Below are 22,060 nucleotides of genomic sequence, written 5' to 3'. Positions count from 1 at the left end.
CTTATATATCAAAATCAAAACGATGTAAATACCAAAGTGGTGTAAAGATAAAAGCTATTTCATGCTGTTGTCAACCATTCACAAAGAGACGATACAACAGTTCATAAGTTACAAATGTTGCCTAACTCACCAACAATCCTCTTGCATACACACTAGAGCCTGTAGAAACATTATTTCTAATACTGCCTCTAAGGGCTATAATGTGTTTTTTTTTCAAATTCCAGTTGCAGAACATGGGGGTGAACCCGGCCAACATTGGCTTCAGCTATCTCACCATGGAGTCGGACAAGTTCATCTGCATCAGAGAGAAAGTGGGCGAGCAGAACCAGGTGGTGATTGTGGACTTGTCGGACCCCACCAACCCGATCAGGAGGCCGATCTCGGCTGACAGCGCCATCATGAACCCCGCTAGCAAGGTCATCGCCCTGAAAGGTAAGAGTACGAATACTCAGACGTACATCAACAAATCCAGGCAGCCACGCCAAAACATTATCTGTTAGATGAATAATACTGTGTTACTGTGAGAAAAAGGCAGTTCACTGCTGTTATTAATGGCTTCATACCAGCCGTGAGGTCATTGTTGTTGGTTTAATTCCCAGAAAAGAACACCGCATGGCACAAACTGTTTATTTGTCTTTAGTTTGAACAGATTTAGCCATCTTTAAATGTGCTGTGGGAATGCCACGGTCTTGCAATGACTAATGTTTGTGTCAGTGCTATAAATATGCAGAGTGCACTCAGTTCTATTGCCTAGTTGTACTTAATTGGCTGTGCACATTGATTTTATGCTACTGATTCTAGCCCTTAGAGCACAAACACAAGCGCTGTTTAGGATGATTTGCTTATAATGCTTCTCTCTCTCCCTCCTCCCCGCTGAGGATTGTTTGCCCCTGTTTGCCCCCTCCCTGTGGTCTAACTATTTGTCTTCTCGTTCTCACCTGATTGACACTTTTGCTTTTTCTCCCTTTTGCTTTCTGCCTTTTTTCAGACGGTGAGTTGCTTTCTGTCCGTCTACCCGTCTGACGATCTTTTTGTGATGACACAGTAGCCATGTCTGTCTCATAAAAGCGCCCCACATTCCCATCTCAAGTAGGCGGAGCTATTTTGACCCCTGATCGATCCAAAGACAGACACCTGGCTGACACTACATATCCAAACACTCCCACTCTTCTGTCCAGCTGGCACATATCCTGCTTTAATGGGAACTATACGTGTGTTAGCGCGACCTGCTGTATGCTGGTAGAGTGTGCGTATGTTTGGTATGCATCATCGGATATTTGACTTTAAAGAGAGAAGGGCCCCCGCTCCGTGTGAGCGTGTGCCTGCAGATGACATATCAACATTCAGGTCTTTCCTTATCACTCACTAGAATGTTCACAACAGCTTCAGTATTTCCCTTATCATGCATTTTCCCCTGTTTGAATGTATTTCATTTATCCATTTATTTATTCGTTTCAAACATTAAAACCCCCCAAAATAACTTGATATGAAAACAAAACAACGAGCAATGAAAAGATTCAGTTTATAACCAATCTCTGTTTGAAGATGGTGGAGCATGAAGTAAAAAATGTGTCCATGAAACTATTCTAATGAAGCTGTGGCCGACGCCTTTAGAATAACACCAGTGAATGTGAAAACACCTTTTGAAGAGTTTTTTTAAACATGCTGAAAGTGTTGCCACAAGTGTTCCATATATTTGACCCCCCTTTGTTGTGAGTTTTGCATCGGCTCTCTCGTTTTGTTATTGAACAAAAATATTCCTGTTAGATAGTGTTTATTTTCCCTCTGTTGAAAGTGCCTGTTGATGCTCTTTGGTAACAGTTTGCTCTGTATGATGGGAGAGTTTTGATGATGTCAGGTCCTTGAATCACTGTGTTCATGAAGTAGGCCTACACATTAAGTTGAATTTCATTGATATCCAACATAAGCGTTTGCAGTAAACATGTTGCAAAGGTTAAAGTTTATATCAACAAATAAGAAAAACTATTTCATGTAAAAAAAAAAAAGCACTGACTTCTCACTCGGCTTGCCTACATTTGACCCACTTATTGATGAAGAAAGAAACACTTTTTGATTTTATTTTGGATTCAGGAGGAACATGTTGCAAACATAGGTGTTGTGTAAAACATGAAAAACATCATATAGATATAAACTCTGAGTTAAAGCTAATATGCGCTCGAACATTTTTGTTCATTACAGTTCATATCATCATCGCAACATGAAACCTGAACTATCCCACGTTGCACATTTATCTCAAAATATGCTGACCTATCATAAGGTTTATCTGTAGGAAAATGTAAGGTCATAGGTAGGACTAGACACATTATTTTCTAGCACAGGAATGCTGTTATCCATAGTTAAACTCAGCTTGTCATTAAGACCTTCTTAAAGCTTCTGTGTGCTGTCTGTAGTCAGAGTTCAGCTGCACTCAGGAAGCGTCTGCAGGTAACTGTGTACAGAATGAGGCTCTCTCTGTCTTCTGCTGGTATGCAGCTTTTTATTTGCGCAGGTTGTGAGGTATTTGTGTCTGAGATTTTTACTGCTTTCCCACTGCAGTGGAGGTGATTTGTATTTTTTTTATTTTTTATAATACTATCATATTTCCAATTTCAGCACCATCACCACTTTTAAAGAAACAGTGTCTCTATTGCTCTGAGTAATCCACAGAACATGTTGTCAGCAGTTTGTGCCTCTTGGTAAATATTGTAAATAAAAATAGTCATGTTAAGTTTCAGACTAGTACCAAAGTATTTCCATTCAAACCTGGTCTATTCAGTGTAGCTGTTGCTTCTACATGTTTCTTTTAAAATAACTTTTTTAAAAGCTGTGAGCTGCAGAGAGAGAATCTCTTTCACCTAGTGTCCAGCATATTGAAATGGCTGCAGGAATGTCATAGACAGATATTGGTTTCCTATACAAACACAAGGCAGATCTACACTGTGTGTTTGGTGAGATATGCAAAGATGAAGGTTTGTTTTTTCATGTAAATGTTAATATACAGATAACGGGTCAAATTTAAGGAAAGTAATAATAGATGGAGATCTGTTTTACGCTGTACGTCGTCTGTCACTTTGTGCAGCTGTGTGTGCTGTCTATTCATCAAGATGTGTGTGTGGCCTGTGAGGGTGCTTCAAACCAAACCAGCCTTTATCTCAAACATCCCTAAAATTCATTTACATGTCACTGACTCTGTTCAAATGTTTTGTGTTTGTTCTTGTTGCAAGTCGTTATTTATACCTACATTATTTGTTATACATTAAAGCAAGAGAAACTGTTTTATTTTTTAATTAAAAAATGTCCAGAACAAATAGCAAGCTGCTGCTAAATATTGACTTTAATTCTATAGGTGTTATAAAATTGGCATTAAGGCGATAAATAAAGTAATATTTATTAAACATAGCGTGTTAAAGATGTCCAGTGAAACATGTAATTATTCTGATTTGAATGAGATGTTAAATCACCCAGCTCTAATGTAACTTGAAGTATAGCTCAGTTCCCACCTTAATGCTCTCACTGTTCTCTCTCCTCTTCTTCCCCTCAGCGGCCAAGACGCTGCAGATCTTCAACATTGAGATGAAGAGTAAGATGAAGGCTCACACCATGACAGAGGAGATCATGTTCTGGAAGTGGATATCGGTAAACACTGTTGCCTTGGTGACAGACACAGCGGTCTATCACTGGAGCATGGAGGGGGATTCCCAGCCCGCCAAAGTATTCGATCGGCACGCCAGTCTGGCCGGATGTCAGATTATCAACTACAGAACGGACGAACAACAGAAGTGGCTGCTGCTGATAGGGATTTCTGCACAGGTATGAAAACACACGAGTGTGTTCACCTGTGGAGGACGAAATATGTTTGAAAGTCAGCTTTGTTTCTTGATTATGGCTCTCTGTTCAGTCTCAGCCCTCAGATGTAAAACACAATCTGCAGAGTGTGGAGTACAGAAATGACAGCCTCGCTTTTAGTTCTTCACATCTAAATTTCAGCTCCAACATTGACTGTCTGTCAATTTTGCCAACCACACAACACATGTAAATCTAACTAACAGGGTACCCCGTGCACAGCCTGTACGTTCTCAGATGCGCACGGTTGCAGGAACATAACGTAAAAAATAAATCAATGATCCGTGCCACACTGAGAATAACTTTACTGTCTTTTATTGTGAGCTAACAATGCGCTTCACCTGTAGCTTCCTCAGGTTCACCCAGCACATGTAAATCAATGTTTATTCTGTGAGAGCATTTTTATTTAAGTAATACAAATAAAAACATATCGGTTAGGACTAACTATTCAACTTGTAGCATTAAAAGCCAAGAGCAAATTGCTACATAGTTGATGATGATTGTATAAGTTGATTGATGTAAGAGATGGAAGCGGTAGATGTGCAGCTTTTGTTTTCTTTGTGAGGAACACTTTTAAAAAAATGGGCTGAAAACCCAGTTTAAATTACTACAAGTCTGTGTACATCACAGACACATAACTACGTCTACAGAAAGGTTTAAGCTTCAGTTTAGCCTCCACGACCTCCATTTCTTACATTCATTTTTCTAAAGGAATTGTCCAAGATTTCATTTATTTTTTCAAACATAAGCTGAGATCATTGATGCCAGTCTTCTGTTTCTAGATAGATAGATAGATAGATAGATAGATAGATAGATAGATAGATAGATAGATACTTTATTGACCCCGAGGGAAATTCAAGATGGTAGATAAGTAACTGGACGCATTTTTCTTTATGTAGCATAAAAAAAATCAAAATAGAGGGAATTCGTTCGCTAATCTGAGTTTAACAAAATATAACTACAAACTCCTCATGTTTGCTAGACGACATGTTAAACATTATGCGAATTAAAAAAAGGGGTTGATGTTAATGTGAATAAGTTTGAAAGCAATCATTAGAGAGTCAGGGTTAAAATAGCTTCTTGTCAAACTCTTTTTTTTCCTGAAATAGTTTTTTTTAACCACAAAAATACAAATGTATGCTCATTCAAAACATGACCTGATTATATAACAAATATGCATATCCACAAACGTGACACTGTTTTATCCTGCTATGTACCGGCTATGTTTAAACCAAATGAATATTTTTGAACATGCCTGTTTGTAGCCCAGAACACCGAGCCATCTTTGATCTCTAAGCCTTTGATGAATACTTTCATAGACTATAAAACACACCAGTAATTTCTTTTGATTGTGTTTTCATCTCTTTGTCCTGCAGCAAAATCGGGTGGTTGGGGCGATGCAGCTGTACTCTGTCGACAGGAAAGTGTCCCAGCCTATCGAGGGCCACGCTGCCGCCTTCGGGGACTTCAAAGTGGAGGGAAATGCCAAAGCCTCCACTCTCTTCTGCTTTGCTGTTCGCTCACAGGCGGGAGGAAAGGTGAGGGACTGCAATAAAAGGGTTTCGCTCATGATGCTATCACAGTGTAATTAGTCTCATCTATGAACGCAGAGCTCTGAGTTACTCAAAAAGAAGAAAGCAGCTTTATGCTTCATGCTGTTGGTCACCAAAAATGTTGACGTCAAGAAAGTCAGGGCTCATCAAAAAGCTTGAGTGAATTCATGACTCATGTTTGTTTGCTTTGCTCGTGGTCGTGTGTCTTTCCTCTCCCAGTTGCACATCATTGAAGTTGGCCAGCCAGCTGCAGGAAACCAGCCATTCACAAAGAAAGCAGTGGATGTGTTCTTCCCCCCTGAGGCGCAGACAGACTTTCCTGTCGCTATGCAGGTAAGAAAGGAACCCTGCTACTCATTTATGAATTTTGGACAAACAACAAGTGACTATTGAGAGTTAATATTCCTTTATATTCCTTTTCTGATCTTGTCCTCAGATTGGTAATAAGCACGGTGTAATCTACCTGATCACAAAGTACGGTTACATTCACCTGTATGACCTGGAGTCTGGAGTGTGTATCTACATGAACAGAATCAGTGCAGAGACCATCTTTGTGACAGCACCTCATGAAGCCACATCAGGAATCATCGGCGTCAACAAGAAGGGACAGGTAAGAAACTAGTTGTAAATGATTTCATTTCCAACGTTTTTTTACTACATCAATTGCAGGTTTACTGTGTTTACAGAGGCACAAAACAATTTAAAAAAGATGTGTTCTTGGCAGCTTTACCTCACTTTATCTTTTCTTTCTTTCCAGGTCTTGTCAGTGTGTGTTGAAGAAGAAAACATTGTCAATTATGCCACCAACGTCCTGCAGAACCCTGATCTAGCCTTGAGGATGGCTGTGCGGTCAAACCTGGCCGGGGCTGAGGAGATTTTTGCCAGAAAGTTCAACACGCTGTTTTCCCAGGGAAGTTATTCAGAAGCTGCGAAGGTTGCTGCATCAGCACCAAAGGTACGCCTTATTTCCTACAGCATGGTGCTGTTTGCACATCCTCATATGCACCGGGTTTATTGACATGGAGTCAGAAATAATCCTGGTAAAGAGACATTTGTGGAGTTTTCTTCTGCTGATGGTTTAAGAAATGTGTTAGTTTAACAACTGTCGCTAAACTTGGTGAAAAATATAACAAAAAAAAGACCAAAGGATGTTAGATAAAAAAATGGATCTACTTCTTCTCTTCTCCCGCTCTCCTGCTCTCTTGTTGTCGTCCTTTACATCCATTATTCCTACATGCTTCTCCATCTTTCCTCCCCTCAGGGTATTCTGAGGACGGCAGACACCATCCGTAAGTTTCAGAGTGTCCCGGCTCAGCCAGGTCAGGCCTCTCCTCTGTTGCAGTACTTTGGTATTCTACTGGACCAGGGCCAGCTCAACAAGTTTGAGTCTCTGGAGCTGTGCAGGCCGGTCCTGCAGCAGGGACGAAAGCAGCTTCTGGAGAAATGGCTGAAGGAGGACAAGGTAGGACCAGAAGACTTCTACAAGTTTGCTTTGTCAATGCCAGTCTGTAGACATAAAGTGGAACCTCAAAATGATATTTTTAAGCTGATAAAGCTTTTTAAGCTCATAAGCTGTTTGCTGTGATTGTTTGTTTTTGGTGTAGTTGGAGTGCTCAGAGGAGCTGGGAGACCTTGTGAAGTCCTCAGATCCGACCCTCGCTCTTAGCGTGTACCTCAGAGCAAACGTCCCCAACAAGGTGATCCAGTGCTTCGCTGAGACCGGACAGTTCCAGAAGATAGTGCTGTATGCTAAAAAGGTAATCAACTCATCTTTTGCATTTCCTTATTTCCCTTATTTGGGCGGCAGTAACCCAGTCTGTAGGGACTTGGGTTGGGAACCGGAAGTTCGCTGGTTCAAGTCCCGATGAGGACCATAATATGGAAGTTGGTCTGGTAGCTAAATGATATCTTAATCTTTACTTTAACAAACTTCCAACCAACCCCTGCAGACCTTACTAGCCAATCAAATGGTTGTATTATTCTTTGGACAAAAAAAACAACTTTTATTTGCTATATTGCTATTATTTATTATAATTTCTAGAATTAGAGATTTATAGTTAGTGTCGGTGAATCAATACAATATTGCCGCACAAAATATCATTATATTGTGCTGTTTTCCCGAGCCCTAGAAAATACCACCCTCTACTATTTATAGAGCGCATAAAACGGGGACTGTTTGTCTTGAATCTTACCCATGTTGTTGCAGTTTTTAGAAAGTTTGAACATTGATACAGAAAGCAAAACCAGGTGTTGTATGTATTTCTATGAATTCATTTTAACTGAATTGAGTACTGTACTTTTGTAGGTGGGCTACACCCCAGACTGGGTGTTTTTGCTGAGAAACGTGATGCGGGTCAACCCAGACCAGGGACTCCAGTTTGCTCAGATGCTGGTGCAGGACGAGGAGCCGCTGGCCAACATCAACCAGGTAACACACGCTCCAACACCACCACTTTCCACCCTAGAGACTCACAGTTTTTACTTGCGCACATGCACTCCTTGTAAAAAAAAACCCTCAGACATGCACACAAACACACAAAGTGCCCAGTGTAGAAGCTTCCATCAATGTTATTCCAGATGTGGCAACAATGCCAGGAATCCCCTGAGTCAGTGACCCCCCCTCCTCCTTTTAGAGCCACATCATCACTCTCATTTGCAGTTGTAGACTTCACACATGTCATTGAAAATGAAAAGCAGGAACATCTGGCTACAGAGCCTCTGATTCTCTCATGGTGTGTGACTCTAATCCTACCTCGCATGCTAACTCAAGATGTTGTTTCAAGCTGATAGGAATTATCAAATCCCAAAACATTTCTTTGTGCTTTGTTTTTTTCTTTTCAATTCTCTTTTTCTGTCTCTTTCCTCTTGGTAGATAGTAGATGTTTTCATGGAAGGCAGCCTGATCCAGCAGTGCACATCCTTCCTGTTAGATGCTCTAAAGAACAATCGTCCAGCTGAAGGGCACCTACAGACACGTCTCCTCGAGATGAACCTCATACACGCCCCCCAGGTGAACATTTACACTTCATCTCACTTTCCTGTTGCCAAAAATCTTCCTCATATTTATTCATATTTCGCACTGTTTGTGTGTGTTTTATGTGTGTGAACTAGGTAGCAGATGCAATCCTGGGGAACCAGATGTTCACACACTATGACCGTCCCCATGTTGCTCAGCTGTGTGAGAAAGCAGGGCTGCTGCAGAGAGCTCTTGAACACTACACAGATCTGTATGATATCAAACGGGCCGTAGTGCACACACATCTGCTCAACCCTGAGGTACGTCTGTGTCTGATCGGTGACGCTTGTAAATGTTCCCCCCCCCATGGGACCAAGCACCTTTTAACCCTTTGTTTTAACCCTTTAACGTCACTCCCCCTCTGTCTCACCATCTGTCTCACCCTCCCTGTATCGGTTCTATTTCTGATCCTTCTTTCAGTGGTTGGTGAACTTCTTCGGTTCTTTATCAGTAGAGGACTCGTTGGAGTGTTTAAGGGCCATGTTGTCGGCTAACATCAGGCAGAACCTGCAGCTGTGTGTCCAGGTAGCGTCTAAGTATCACGAGCAGCTGGGGACTCAGTCATTAGTGGAGCTTTTTGAGTCCTTCAAGAGTTATGAGGGTAGGTGTCACACAACAAAGAAATGTGTGAAATGAGAATTAAACTATTTTGTGAAGCCTGTAAGTCATCATGCATTGAACTTATCGTTTTCTTGTTTCTCCCCTGCCTTCTCTATCTCAGGTTTGTTTTACTTCCTCGGGTCGATTGTGAACTTCAGTCAGGAGCCTGACGTCCACTTTAAGTACATCCAGGCGGCCTGTAAAACGGGTCAAATCAAAGAGGTGGAGAGAATCTGCAGAGAGAGCAACTGTTATGACCCGGAGAGGGTCAAAAACTTCCTCAAGGTAAATTAAAAAGTGTTTATTCAGAAAGCGATTCAATGTAATACTTAAATAATACTAGATATATTTTATATTTCATGTAATACAATCACAATTGAACCTCATGTTTTTTGACTTTGTAGGAGGCTAAGCTTACAGACCAGCTTCCTCTCATCATTGTTTGTGATCGCTTTGACTTCGTCCACGACCTGGTGCTCTACCTCTACCGCAACAATCTACAGAAATACATTGAAATCTACGTACAAAAAGTAAGATAAAAACTACTGCACATACCTTGTACCTCACTAGTCTATGACTTTGTTTTAGAATCAATGTTGACATTTTTACATCTTGTCCTTGTTTCTAGGTGAATCCCAGTCGTTTACCTGTGGTGATAGGAGGTCTGTTGGATGTAGACTGCTCTGAGGACGTCATTAAGAACCTCATCATGGTGGTCAGAGGGCAGTTTTCCACTGACGAGCTGGTGGAAGAGGTAGAGAAGAGGAACAGGTAAAACAGAAAGCTAATCCTCCTTAGCTTCTCTTGAATGTCTCACTAGATGCAACATCTGATTCACACTCCGGTGTCAAACTGATGTTAGGTCTCTACAGGCAACTAAAAGTGTTAATTAGCTTTGTCGCCCCCTGGTGGTGCAACAAAATACCAAACTGTATTCGATCTGCAGAATACCATGGCACACTGCCATCTAGTGTTGTGGCTGTGCATTGCACTACTGATAAACTAAACCTGCTCTATAAAATTCATGAGTGGAGAGCTTCTTTTAAATGTGATTAACTGAACCTGATATTTAATGGCAGTGTGTGTTTTTTTATTTTATTTTTCAGGTTAAAACTTCTTTTGCCTTGGCTCGAGTCCCGAATCCATGAAGGCTGTGAGGAGCCCGCTACCCACAATGCACTGGCCAAGATCTACATCGACAGCAACAACACACCTGAGCGCTTCCTGAAGGAGAACCCGTTCTATGACAGCGCTGTGGTGGGAAAATACTGTGAGAAGAGAGACCCTCACCTGGCCTGTGTGGCTTATGAGAGAGGACAGTGTGACCTGGAGCTCATCAAAGTTTGTACACCACTTTGTATAGAATTGAAATCAGCATTGATCTCTTATATATACATCTTAAATAGCTTTGTATCTTCTCTTTTCAGGTTTGCAATGATAACTCGTTATTTAAAAGTGAGGCTAGATATCTGGTACGGCGGAAAGATCCAGAGCTTTGGGCGAATGTGTTGGAAGAAAACAACCCCTTCAGAAGACAACTTATTGACCAGGTTTGGCGTAATCCAAATCATCATCCACAGTGTTGAGGATTATTTGTTAAAGTAATGATCATTCCTTTCTTTGTCTTATTCGCTCTCATCTCAGGTGGTGCAGACGGCTCTGTCAGAGACTCAGGATCCAGAAGAGGTGTCGGTCTCGGTGAAGGCCTTCATGACGGCAGACCTGCCCAATGAGCTGATTGAACTGCTGGAGAAGATCGTTCTTGATAACTCCGTCTTCAGTGAACACAGGTCAAATAAATAAGCATGCAAATGGTCTGCCATCATTGCAATTAACCCACAAGTCTTTTTCTATCATCCTTTTATATCATGCCTCTGCTCTTTTTTTTTTCTTCCAGAAACCTGCAGAATCTGCTGATTTTGACGGCCATCAAGGCAGACCGCACTCGTGTGATGGAGTACATCAACAGACTGGATAACTACGACGCTCCAGACATCGCAAATATCGCCATCAGCAATGAGCTCTTTGAAGAAGCTTTCGCCATTTTCAAAAAGTTTGATGTCAACACCTCAGCCATACAGGTCAAATATATGTATAGCTACTCAAGCTGCACAAATAACATTATATTAGGAATTAATTCCACAGTCACAGTCATTATTTATTTGACATTCGCTACTCTGACAGCTTGTTGCATTCTTACCCTTTCTGTAAGCAACCTCTAATAGACCTCACTTCTTAAAAACCCAAAGTTCATTAATTTTCAGTATTGATGCCGGAAGAAAACAGTAAATTTTGTATCTGTATGTCAGTTGAGATAATGTAAACCTCCTTTCTTCATTTCCCCAGGTATTGATTGAGCACATAGGGAACTTGGATCGTGCCTATGAGTTTGCAGAGCGCTGTAATGAACCTGCGGTGTGGAGCCAGTTAGCCAGAGCTCAGCTGCAGAGAGACCTGGTGAAGGAGGCCATCGACTCGTATATTAAAGCTGTTGACCCTTCAGCATACATGGAGGTGGTTAACGCAGCCAGCAAGAACAGTAAGCCTTCTCACTTTTCCTGTATAACTTAAAATTTTCCGTTCTCATGTGATTGACTGAGTAGATATTGAGGATGTTTTTTTCATTTTGCAGATAACTGGGAAGACTTGGTGAAATTTCTGCAGATGGCTCGAAAGAAAGCGAGAGAGTCGTACGTGGAGACTGAGCTGATCTTTGCTTTAGCTAAAACAAACCGTTTGGCTGAGCTGGAAGAGTTTGTCAGTGGGCCCAACAATGCTCACATACAGCAGGTAACATGCAGCAGGATATTGTTGCTGTTGCAGAATTTGCATATTGCCTGAATGTTGCGTACTTACCAGTACCTGTATTTATCACTTTGCATACTCCTCTCTGTGTTCCTCCAGGTGGGGGATAGATGTTATGAGGAAGGAATGTATGAAGCAGCCAAGCTCTTGTACAACAACGTGTCCAACTTTGCTCGTCTTGCATCAACACTCGTCCACCTGGGAGAGTACCAGGCAGCTGTGGACAGCGCCAGGAAAGCAAACAGCACACGGACATGGAAGGAGGTAACTGGCACAAACACAAGTTCAGCCTCTGTTTGACAAGTCTTTACCTGAAAACAGAAAAAAGGGAGTCCTTTTTCGGGTTCTTATCATATTGATCAGACTGTCCAGAAGGCTCAATCTAAACACTACATGTTCTTTGAAAGTGTTATGTATAAACCTGAATTGATTGCCTCTGCAAAGCTGAGCAACTGAACATAAAAAAAAAAAAAAAACGGAGCAATTATTCAGTTATTCTGCAACAATATGTAATTGTAAGATACCAGTTTATTAAGTTGTAAAATACCAATAATGTCAACTCTGTTCCTGTATTTTAGCATGCCTATAAACCCCTCTTTTTCAGCCCTGGAAATAGAGGGGTTTATAGGCAGAACACAGAACAGGCGGTTTCTGTGTCTGTAGCTTCAAATGTAAATTAGCTGTGTCTGACCACGCCCCTCTCTGGAAGGGCTTGGTTGGCTTGGCCTTTCTTGCACCACGCCTTATTGTTTACAGTGAGAAGGCAGACTCAGAGGGCCGAACAAACACCTGGCGTTGGGAGTGTCACCCACCTGGGGGAGGGGTTTCTGCCATTTGTGATGTCATGTAGGGACAATCTCCAAACGGCCTGTTTGAGCAAACATTTTCTGAAAAGTGGAGCAGACGAAAGACGGAGAGGATTGACTTTTGTCATGATTGGGGGGTTTGTAGACAGACTAGGGAAACATATTAGTGTTAGAGAAAGATTGTAAAGTACATTTTGCAAAATATGTGACCTTTAAAGGGTAAACTTGCATTCACTTCATCTTGAAGAGATGCAAATCTAAAAGGTGCTCGGCAACATTTTCTTGGATCCACAAGAGTAGGTAGGACAGAGGCTAACATAAGTCTGGTGCCATTCCTTCACTCTTTTGATCCCATTGTTAAAAATGTATTAAGAAAGCGTCTTTAGGCGAGATTCTCTTTTACAGTTTATTTCCCTCATGGTAACCATGCTCTCTCAAAATCAGGTGTGCTTTGCATGTGTGGATGGAGAGGAGTTTCGGCTGGCACAGATCTGTGGTCTTCACATAGTGATCCACGCTGACGAGCTGGAGGACCTGATCAGCTACTATCAGGACCGCGGGTACTTTGAGGAGCTCATCGCTCTGCTGGAGGCCGCCCTGGGACTGGAGCGCGCTCACATGGGGATGTTCACCGAGCTCGCCATCCTCTATTCAAAGTTCAAACCCCAGAAGATGAAGGAGCACCTGGAGCTCTTCTGGTCCAGAGTCAACATCCCAAAGGTAGAACATCTATCTCTTTCCTTTTGTTTCAAAATAGTCTGGTCTCTTGTAATAAATCAATGTATCACACAAGAAGGCTGCTTGTGCACTGTGAACTCCTTTGATTAATTACTCTGCAAAGACTTTCGCTTCTCGTCAGCACCCTAGAAAGAAAGTATTACTTTGCATCGAGGATCCCTTGAGTCTTTGTTCTCCTTTTTGTAGCTGACCCTGTGCTGATACATTTCTGTTTGCTTATGTGATGTTTTTACTTCAAATCCAGTAGATAGCTGTTGTGGAAAGTACGGTTTGCTTTTTAAAAAAAAAAAATTTGAGTTCCCAAAGTCCTTGAATCTTACATACAGGATTTTTCAATAATTGTTGCCTTTAAATGTACACGTCTATAAAGTACTTACTTTCACAATTCCTCTAGCTGACATGGCTTTACTACCTGTTATGTATTTTCAGCAGGCTGTTTTATATATTATGTTATTGGCTAAGAAAAAACAGGCTGTTTTTGAAACCACCTATTATACTAGTATAGTACTGATTTGCATATGAAGTATGCAAACAATGAGAGATCTGCAGTATGCAAAAAATACCTGGATGTCGTACTGATTTTGGAAAATTCACAGTATACATCAGACCAGCCTGCTTCCTGTACTGTTTACCACAATGCAAAGCACCATGTCAGAGATCGACAGCAGCAACATCCAGTTATGGAAGAGAGAAAAATGTTAAGTAGCTAAACTTTGTCATTGTTCTCTGTTTTCTGTGTTTTCCAGGTCCTCCGTGCAGCAGAGCAGTCTCATTTATGGGCTGAGCTGGTGTTCCTTTATGATAAATACGAGGAGTACGACAATGCCGTCCTCACAATGATGTCTCATGCAACAGATGCGTGGAAAGAAGGGCTGTTCAAAGACATCATTGCTAAGGCAAGGAGAAACATCACTGACTGGACTGTTTATTCCTTTTACATCTTGACTTTACGTGTTTATTAATATGCATTATTTTTCCTCCTCAGGTCGCTAACGTGGAGCTGTACTATAAATCTCTTTCCTTCTACCTGGAATTCAATCCTCTCCTCATGAACGACCTGCTGACCATTCTGTCTCCACGTCTGGACCACAGCCGAGCTGTCAACTTTTTCAGCAAGGTTAACCTCTTTGTCTCTGATAACCAAAGCTCTTTATTTTTATCCAACGTACTGTAGCTCACATGACGGGATTTGGGTTTGATTTCCTTTTCAGGTGAACCAGCTGAAGTTGGTCAAGCCTTACCTGAGGTCTGTCCAGAGTCACAACAACAAGTCTGTCAATGAAGCGCTCAACAACCTGCTGACAGAGGAGGAAGACTACCAGGTCTATGAGGCATTATGTTGTTGATATTTATAACAGAAAGTTTCCAAAACTATACCAACACTTAAACCTTATTGTCTTTGATGTTACACAATATTTAAGTCGTGTTTGATTTGAGAACTGTATTACAAAGATTTGTGTGTACAGATAGTTGGAATTTTATTTCAGCAATGTTCATTTTTGTATCAATAACTTTTGACAATAACTAGTTAGTTTCTGCATTTGAATGCCATATTTCTGTTAGCCAATTATAACAGAATGGAAATGTACAGAGCTTCTGTAGCCACTAGGAGGCACTGCTGAGGACCAGTTAGAGGACCCCACCTTGGTCAAGCAGTGTTGCCCCTCTTTTTAGACTGTAATCCAAAGTTGTTGTTTTTTACTTTCTTTATGTTATCCACACAGGGCTTGAGAGCTTCCATTGATGCCTATGATAACTTCGACACCATTGGCCTGGCACAGAGGTTAGAGAAACATGAACTGATCGAGTTCAGACGTATCGCTGCTTACCTGTACAAAGGTAACAACCGCTGGAGACAGAGTGTGGAGCTCTGCAAGAAGGACAAACTCTACAAAGTAAGAAAAAATCCTTGCGGGACCATATTTGAAATAGATAGGAGCGCTTACTTATACCTCTATAATCCTATGGAGGGCACTGTTTGTGTATTCTTTAGATAGATATACAGCATGTTGAAGTACTTCTAGAACTGTTCCCAGAAACTGTTGTTTAGACAGCTTCTCAGACTTTCATATTTCTTTCAATATTTGGATTAAAATACAATGCATTTTTCCCAGGATGCCATGCTGTATGCTGCAGAGTCTAAGGATGCAGAGCTTGCAGAGACTCTGCTCCAGTGGTTCCTTGAGGAGGGCAGGAAGGAGTGCTTCGCGGCCTGCCTCTTTGCCTCCTATGACCTGCTGCACCCTGATGTGGTGCTGGAGCTGGCCTGGAGGCACAACATTATGGACTTTGCAATGCCATACTTCATCCAGGTCATGAGAGAGTACCTCACAAAGGTTAGTAATCACATAAAGCGGAATATACAGATCAATTGCTTCATTATGATTTTTTTTTTTTAGATTTCTGCTTCAGGACAGAATAATGTTTACGTTTGTTTATTTCAGTGGGATGATTTAAAGTTCTGCAATTTTAACAGCGTACTTAAACTGATCATTTTTACGAGATTATTCTCCTGTAGACGTTTGTTCTTGCAGGAGAGAGGGGGAAAGTAGTCTGTGATATCTCTGCAGGTATTGTAAAACAGGCCACAAAGACATGTTTAGAAAAGAATGTGGAGAAGTAGACTTTCTGTAGTGATGTTCGTAAAGTGTGAACACCCTCTGGTCATCCTGTTGTCCTTAAATATTGCCCTCTAGACATGTGAGGTCACTCAGGGTCATGTCTTTGAATTCTTTTCCAGGTTGATGGGTTTGCAGCGAAGGTGACGGTCTCTGGCCCTCTTTCTTATTCATCTTCTGTGTTCTGTCTGTTTTTGTTGTAACTTATCTCTTAGGTTTCTGATGTAGGAACCTAGCATGGACTGTAGACTGAGTACAGCCTAACTAGCTCTGGTCCTGGAGAGCTGCTGAGTGTGCGTGTGTGCGTGTGTGTGTGTGTGTGTGTGCACAGGCTTTTGTTCCTCTTCAGCATCAATACAAAATGATTTAAGTACATTTTGAATTAAATCCCTCAAAGCTATTTCTAAATTATCCTCCTAGGGAAGTCATGTCCCTGTGCTCTTTGTGTTTTATCATAACAATCTTAAAGTGGGGAAGCAAGACAAATTCTGTGTTTGAATATGAAATGGCAAAGGTCCTTAAACATGGCTGTCTAATTGGTTTTTAGCACAAACCCGAAAGAGCAAAACAAGGAAAACACTTTTTTTCCTCTAAAGTAGCATCTCTTCTTCTTCAGATTTTGCTCTGACAGGTTTTATGTATGTCAGTCTTGAGGGTTTAAGAATATGGTGTCTTCCTGTTAGAAATGGAAACATGTCCCCTAGTTAAGAATATTATAATGCATTTTCTATAGGCTGCATTTAATGAGCAGTGGTTGAACAGCCTCTCACTGGATCCACATCCAGGAGTTGCCATGTGGTCCTAAAAAGCAGTCCCACACTTAAATAAAGAGTTACTTAATTTAAGCTGGAGCCAAAGCCTGTGCACAATCTTGTTCTTCAGGACCAGGATCAGTTTTTCTGGCCTAACAGATACCTCTCACCTTCTAACATCTCTCTTTTTGGGGCTGCATCTAGTGTTCAGTGGTGTGATTTAAAATCTCAAAACCATTTCAGTCAAACATGTTATTGTTTCACACAATACATGAATCAACGCAATCTGTTCCCTTGGCTAATGCTCTCTAAAGTCCAGAAATGACGGCATGGGAGGAGATCGAGCCACTCCAGACTTGTTAGATGCATCCCCAGGCTTCTAATTCCAGGTTAACATGTTGTAGATGAAATGCATAGGATAGCTGTTGGATGAGTACAGACACTAAAACTTTCTAGGTTTTAGGGTGTCCCTGTTCTCTGCCTCTGAGGACATTCTCCTTGTTTTATTAAGCCAATCAGACAGTTTATCTTCAGCTCTTTTTACACATGCACAGAATTCAGGAACATTTTTTGGGGTTGGCTACATTAGCAGCATTAGCCCTACTCGGACTGCTGTTTTGTGTGATGTGATCCCTCCTCTGTGCCGGCTTTAGAGGTAGTAACACAGGCGTTACAGGGGCGAGAAGGGAGAACCACACTGTGTGTGTGTGTCTGACTCCCTCTGTGCTTTCAAGCGCTTCCCCAACGCCAGATCGCAATGGGAGTTCACAGACTGGGACACCAATATGACAGCGTTGTTGAATCAATATGAATGTCTTAAGGTGTAATGACAGAGGAGCTTCGTTGCGGAATTGCACAATGAAAAGGAATATTAATATCAAGGCAGAAACTGTCAACATAGTGTTGGACTCTACGGCATTGATACTTTGTCCGCCATCTTGCTTATATCGTAAACATTTCACAGTGCTTTTGAGTCATGTTCTAGCTCCTGAGTCCCCCCCCTCACCTACCAACAGGAAAATCACCCGCTGTAAGGGACATGTGTAAAAGGGCAACTCAGGAAGTACCTAGGGGAAGGCTGTCTGAAATTTCAGGAGTGCATGTGTGAAAAGGGCTTTCAACAAGTGTTCTTCAATGAATCACTGGTCAAACTAGTAGTAGCCTGTCAGTGAAGCTACTCAGGAAGAGAGATACTAACTCCTGTTTACTTTCAAGCATAGTAGCAGCAACAAGATTTTGGACTTGGACCGATATTCACTAAAATCACATCCATTTCAAAAAGATACACTCATTCAATTATTATGAATGATCTGTCATTATTTTATTTTAGAGGACATAAAGTTATTTAAATGGACTTTCATCTTCTTCTTACTTTGGTGTAAACATTTTTCTTAATGTCTTGATAAAATGAATCAAAAGAAATTCACTATATCTTTTTACTTCAGTTCAAATGAACTAAATCATTTTACACGTATCTCCACTTGTCTGCAGTATTAAAAACAATGGCTGATTTTTTTGTTTTGCACTTAGCTGTTGAATGAATGACTGTCTGACCAACTTACTGTGCATAAACTGTATGGCTGGTGAGCATGAGTGTAGCCTGTGAGCTTTTAACACCCAGCCTGATGGAAGTCCAGCAGAATGAAACACACTCGATGAACACTTACAGCCATGAACACAATGCATGTGGACGCTGTGATTGTCATTTATTAATACTAATAGACGTTTTACAGTGAATGGCTGGAGATGTAGCATTAGCATACAGGCATGTAGCGCTTCTCCTTTACTAAAAACAACAAATAATATTACTGTAACATTGATTCACACTATTGTTCTACTTTTAAAGGGTCAGTTTGGACAAACCATAGAAAAAAAAAATCCTCCGTGGTAACTAGCCATAATGAAGGTTTGGTGTTAGCTGAGTTTTTTTCTTAAAGGTAAACTCCCGCCCACTGTCTTACTTGCAAACAAACATGTATTGGCAACACTGAAGGTGTAGTACCAACGGACACATTACTCTCTTACGCACCGGTCTTATGAAATGGATGTGCAAAGTTTTTTTTTCTATACTAAGCTGAGTTTTTCTCCCGTGGATTGAAAGTTAATTTCTAAACCTTCAATAAAAACATGTGGTGTGTTTTCGTTCTCTGGAGTAATAGAAGCAGTCTCAGCTGTCACCATCTGCATTGTTAGATACCACAGAGGTCAAGGGGTTATTACTTTTGTTAATTTATTTTGGGTGATTTGTAAGAATTGACTCTTTAGTTGTTGATTTAACATTTTGTTCTGGAAGCTGTTTTAGAAAGTCGCACTAAACCTGCATGGTCTCTTCTCGAAGGTAACCTTAGCTGCACTGTGACGTACTATCTAACTTTCAGAAGAGGGTACGTTCAAAACAACTGTGTTAACTAGTTCATATGAAATGAAACCTTAATTGTCTTGTTACATTTGAAGCATTAGAGTGTGTAGTCTGTTGTAGTGCATTCAATAAAATAAAATGTACATCACTATGATTACTACATTGTAGGTGTCCATTGAAAAATCTTTCATTCGGGATATTTTTTTGAAAGTGGCCTTTAGATATAAATGGAATAACGAGGTTTCAGCAGGTTACCTACAATGTATGAAATCAGACTTTCCACTTGAATTGTGTCTGATTGCCTCTTTTCTTTGTTGCCCTCAGGTGGACAAACTGGAGGAATCAGAGAGCCAAAGGAAAACTGAAGAGGAAGTGACGGAGCCTCAGCCGATGGTGTTTGGTAGGTTTGGAGGCAGAACGTGCCGACTGTGGCTCCTTAATAGGAGAAAATTACCTCCTGCTGTGAAACCAGCGAAATGAAAATAGCATATAATTTATATATATTTTATTTATGTTTTAATTCACACAACTACTGCATCTTTGTTTTTTTACATTAGTGTAAATAAAAATGAAGCAGCCCTCCTGTCTAGTTATAGTAAAATGAATGGATAGACATGTTTGTGTTGTAAATGAATGAATGAAAATGTTATTAATCCTTTAATCATTTTCCTTACAATTATAGTTTTGGCAAAAAATAATCACAAATTCTCCTCTTGTGTCAAAAAAACAAACATGTTCTTTTGTAATCCAAAGCTCCTAAAGCAAAGAACAACAAAATAAAAAAAATCATAGAGTTCATAACTACTTATGAGTACTTACTACTTAAATAACTTAAATTGTGTTATTCAGTTGTATAATTAAAGTGTGTTATTAATACAAACATTTGTGTTTATGAACAAATTCATAAATGTATGATAAAAACCAAATCATAAATTTTACTGAAAATATTTTCATTTCATGGTTAGTTTAACTGAGGTGTGGTTATTAGAACAGATTATTTTCTTGAAAAAAAAAAGTAGAGACTTTAGCTCATTTTGTGTAACATTTTTTGCATGTGTTTTTGTGTTATCAGGCCAGCAGCTGATGTTGACGGCCTCTGCAGCTCCAGTGGCTCCACAGCCGGCGTACCCGGGTTATGGATACCCAGCAGCAGGAGCTGCAGGTTACCCCGCTCAGCCTGCCGCTGCCCCTGTAGGTTACCCTGCTCAGCCTGCCGCTGCCCCTGTAGGTTACCCCGCTCAGCCTGTTGCTGCCGCAGGCTTCCCTGCTCAGCCCGCTGCATACGGCTTTAACATGTAGAGACCTCAACCCAGCCTTTCCCACCCCTCTTCCCTGTTTCTCCCACACACAGTCACACACTTAAACCTGATCCACACTGAACTCTGCTGCTGCCTCAGTTCGCCAGCTGATGGTTACTGAGATCTTGTTCCCCACAAGACTCCACCCAAGATCACTGAAACTGCAATAGAAACCCTCCATCACTGTTTTTCCCCCCTCCAAAATACACACTTCAGGAGAGAATCCATGCTGTTGGACCCTCCCTCCTCTCCTCTCTTTTCCTCTTGGACGTTATAACTGCATCACTACACAGCATGAAGTCGCCTCTCAGCTTCTAGAGGAATTAGCAAAATGAAGATAACAATAGTGACACCAAACCACCTTGTCCTGTTCTAGCTGTTCTATGTAGACTATATTAAATTAGAGCAGCCTTTTTTTTCTTTACATTTTTTTCATAAAGATTCAGCACTGATTAGGAAGAGACTTGGATACTGAGGAGTTGAGGGGCATGTGTGCATCTCCCCCTCACTTCTGAAGCACTGCTACAGCCTGACACACTTTGATGAGGGGGTTAAAAAAAACAAAAGAAAACAGGCTCATTAGTTCATGTTACTTTACATCTGTCTCACTCTGATTAGAGGAACAGGTACAGTGCAATAGTTTTGTTTGTCCTCTCACTACAGGTACAAAGTGTTTGCTGTATACGGACTAAGAACACTTCTTTTATGAGGTTACGATACTGTCTGTGTACTGTGTGTGTGTGTGAGTGTGTCTGTGTGTGGGTGTAGCCTCTGAAGCCGCCTTTTGAGGGAATTTGTCACCAAACAAAAAGACACTCAACGAATTGTCCACTCCATTGCAGTTGCAAAACTCTGACTCTGATACAGGACTTCCGGATGTTTGTGACAAAATCACAAAAGAAAGAAAGGAGGTGAAATGTAAAAAAAAAAAAAAAAAAAAAAAGAAGAAGAAGCTATATGCTGTAGTCTGTGCATGTGCTGCCAAACTATAAACCTGCAACCAGGAGCACAATTTTCATGTTACACTCAAGTATATCAAGTATTACTAATGTTGTGTCAAAAATGAAGTGATGTTCGATGAAACTTTGTCATCCGACTAACAGAAAAACTCCAGCAGACTAGAGGAGATAAAAAAAGCAGGGGAACATTAGCTCATATCCTGGTGGTTGAAAAGGATAAAATCATTATTGTACTGAAAACTGTATAATTTAAAATATATTGAAATACCTAACTAATCGAAGAAGTCAAATATTATGAAATACCATATGTATTATCTATAGTGTGTTGTTGTAGTCTAAAAAGAAGCATAATGATTTTTGTAAGAAAAATGACAAAATGCAAAAACAGCAGGGTGAATAAATGGCCAAGTCTTGAAGCAAGGCTGCTGAAAGTGCTCATGATTCAGTCGATTGTTTACTTCTTGTGCTGTCCTACAGTCTCTGTGTGATACTCTGAACTATGTCCAAGCTTTGGAAGAGGAGAGCAACAACAACAACAACAACAACCTGAGCTGCACACGAAGCGATCCCTTCATCTGCACAAGTCATGCAAACAGAAAGAGGAATAAAGTTTACACACACACACACACAGTGTTGTGCATCATTTTCACAAGTTATTCACATCAGGAGAGAGAGATTTACACGATCTCCAGAGAGTCTAATGCTTTTGTTTT

General features: G+C 40.8%; 1 protein-coding gene across 3 annotated transcripts in view; it reads left to right on the top strand.

The window, feature by feature from the left end:
* cltcl1 (clathrin, heavy chain-like 1) overlaps window positions 1-21,781 on the top strand; it is a 29,655-nt gene extending 7,874 nt beyond the window's left edge. The window contains exons 2-32 of one of the 3 annotated variants that reach the window (XM_065949070.1): window positions 225-432; window positions 3,542-3,810; window positions 5,220-5,381; window positions 5,616-5,729; window positions 5,833-6,006; window positions 6,154-6,351; window positions 6,658-6,858; window positions 7,001-7,153; window positions 7,702-7,824; window positions 8,269-8,406; window positions 8,508-8,672; window positions 8,833-9,013; window positions 9,134-9,297; window positions 9,417-9,542; window positions 9,641-9,783; window positions 10,119-10,353; window positions 10,440-10,562; window positions 10,657-10,802; window positions 10,910-11,093; window positions 11,359-11,551; window positions 11,645-11,802; window positions 11,917-12,081; window positions 13,068-13,343; window positions 14,108-14,257; window positions 14,347-14,478; window positions 14,573-14,683; window positions 15,086-15,256; window positions 15,476-15,697; window positions 16,102-16,122; window positions 19,415-19,490; window positions 20,163-21,781. In XM_065949070.1, the coding sequence (XP_065805142.1) occupies window positions 225-432; window positions 3,542-3,810; window positions 5,220-5,381; window positions 5,616-5,729; window positions 5,833-6,006; window positions 6,154-6,351; window positions 6,658-6,858; window positions 7,001-7,153; window positions 7,702-7,824; window positions 8,269-8,406; window positions 8,508-8,672; window positions 8,833-9,013; window positions 9,134-9,297; window positions 9,417-9,542; window positions 9,641-9,783; window positions 10,119-10,353; window positions 10,440-10,562; window positions 10,657-10,802; window positions 10,910-11,093; window positions 11,359-11,551; window positions 11,645-11,802; window positions 11,917-12,081; window positions 13,068-13,343; window positions 14,108-14,257; window positions 14,347-14,478; window positions 14,573-14,683; window positions 15,086-15,256; window positions 15,476-15,697; window positions 16,102-16,122; window positions 19,415-19,490; window positions 20,163-20,389 (5,109 nt within the window). In that variant the 3' untranslated portion in view covers window positions 20,390-21,781. Of the gene's footprint in view, window positions 1-224; window positions 433-3,541; window positions 3,811-5,219; window positions 5,382-5,615; window positions 5,730-5,832; window positions 6,007-6,153; window positions 6,352-6,657; window positions 6,859-7,000; window positions 7,154-7,701; window positions 7,825-8,268; window positions 8,407-8,507; window positions 8,673-8,832; window positions 9,014-9,133; window positions 9,298-9,416; window positions 9,543-9,640; window positions 9,784-10,118; window positions 10,354-10,439; window positions 10,563-10,656; window positions 10,803-10,909; window positions 11,094-11,358; window positions 11,552-11,644; window positions 11,803-11,916; window positions 12,082-13,067; window positions 13,344-14,107; window positions 14,258-14,346; window positions 14,479-14,572; window positions 14,684-15,085; window positions 15,257-15,475; window positions 15,698-16,101; window positions 16,129-19,414; window positions 19,491-20,162 lie in introns of all 3 variants that reach the window. The other 2 variants (XM_020643867.3, XM_020643870.3) reach the window with 2 other exon arrangements.
* Window positions 21,782-22,060: the final 279 nt, after the last annotated feature.

The sequence above is a fragment of the Labrus bergylta genome, chromosome 2, assembly GCF_963930695.1.
Source record: "Labrus bergylta chromosome 2, fLabBer1.1, whole genome shotgun sequence".
NCBI lineage: Eukaryota > Metazoa > Chordata > Actinopteri > Labriformes > Labridae > Labrus > Labrus bergylta.
This window is presented reverse-complemented; position numbering and strand designations above follow the sequence as displayed.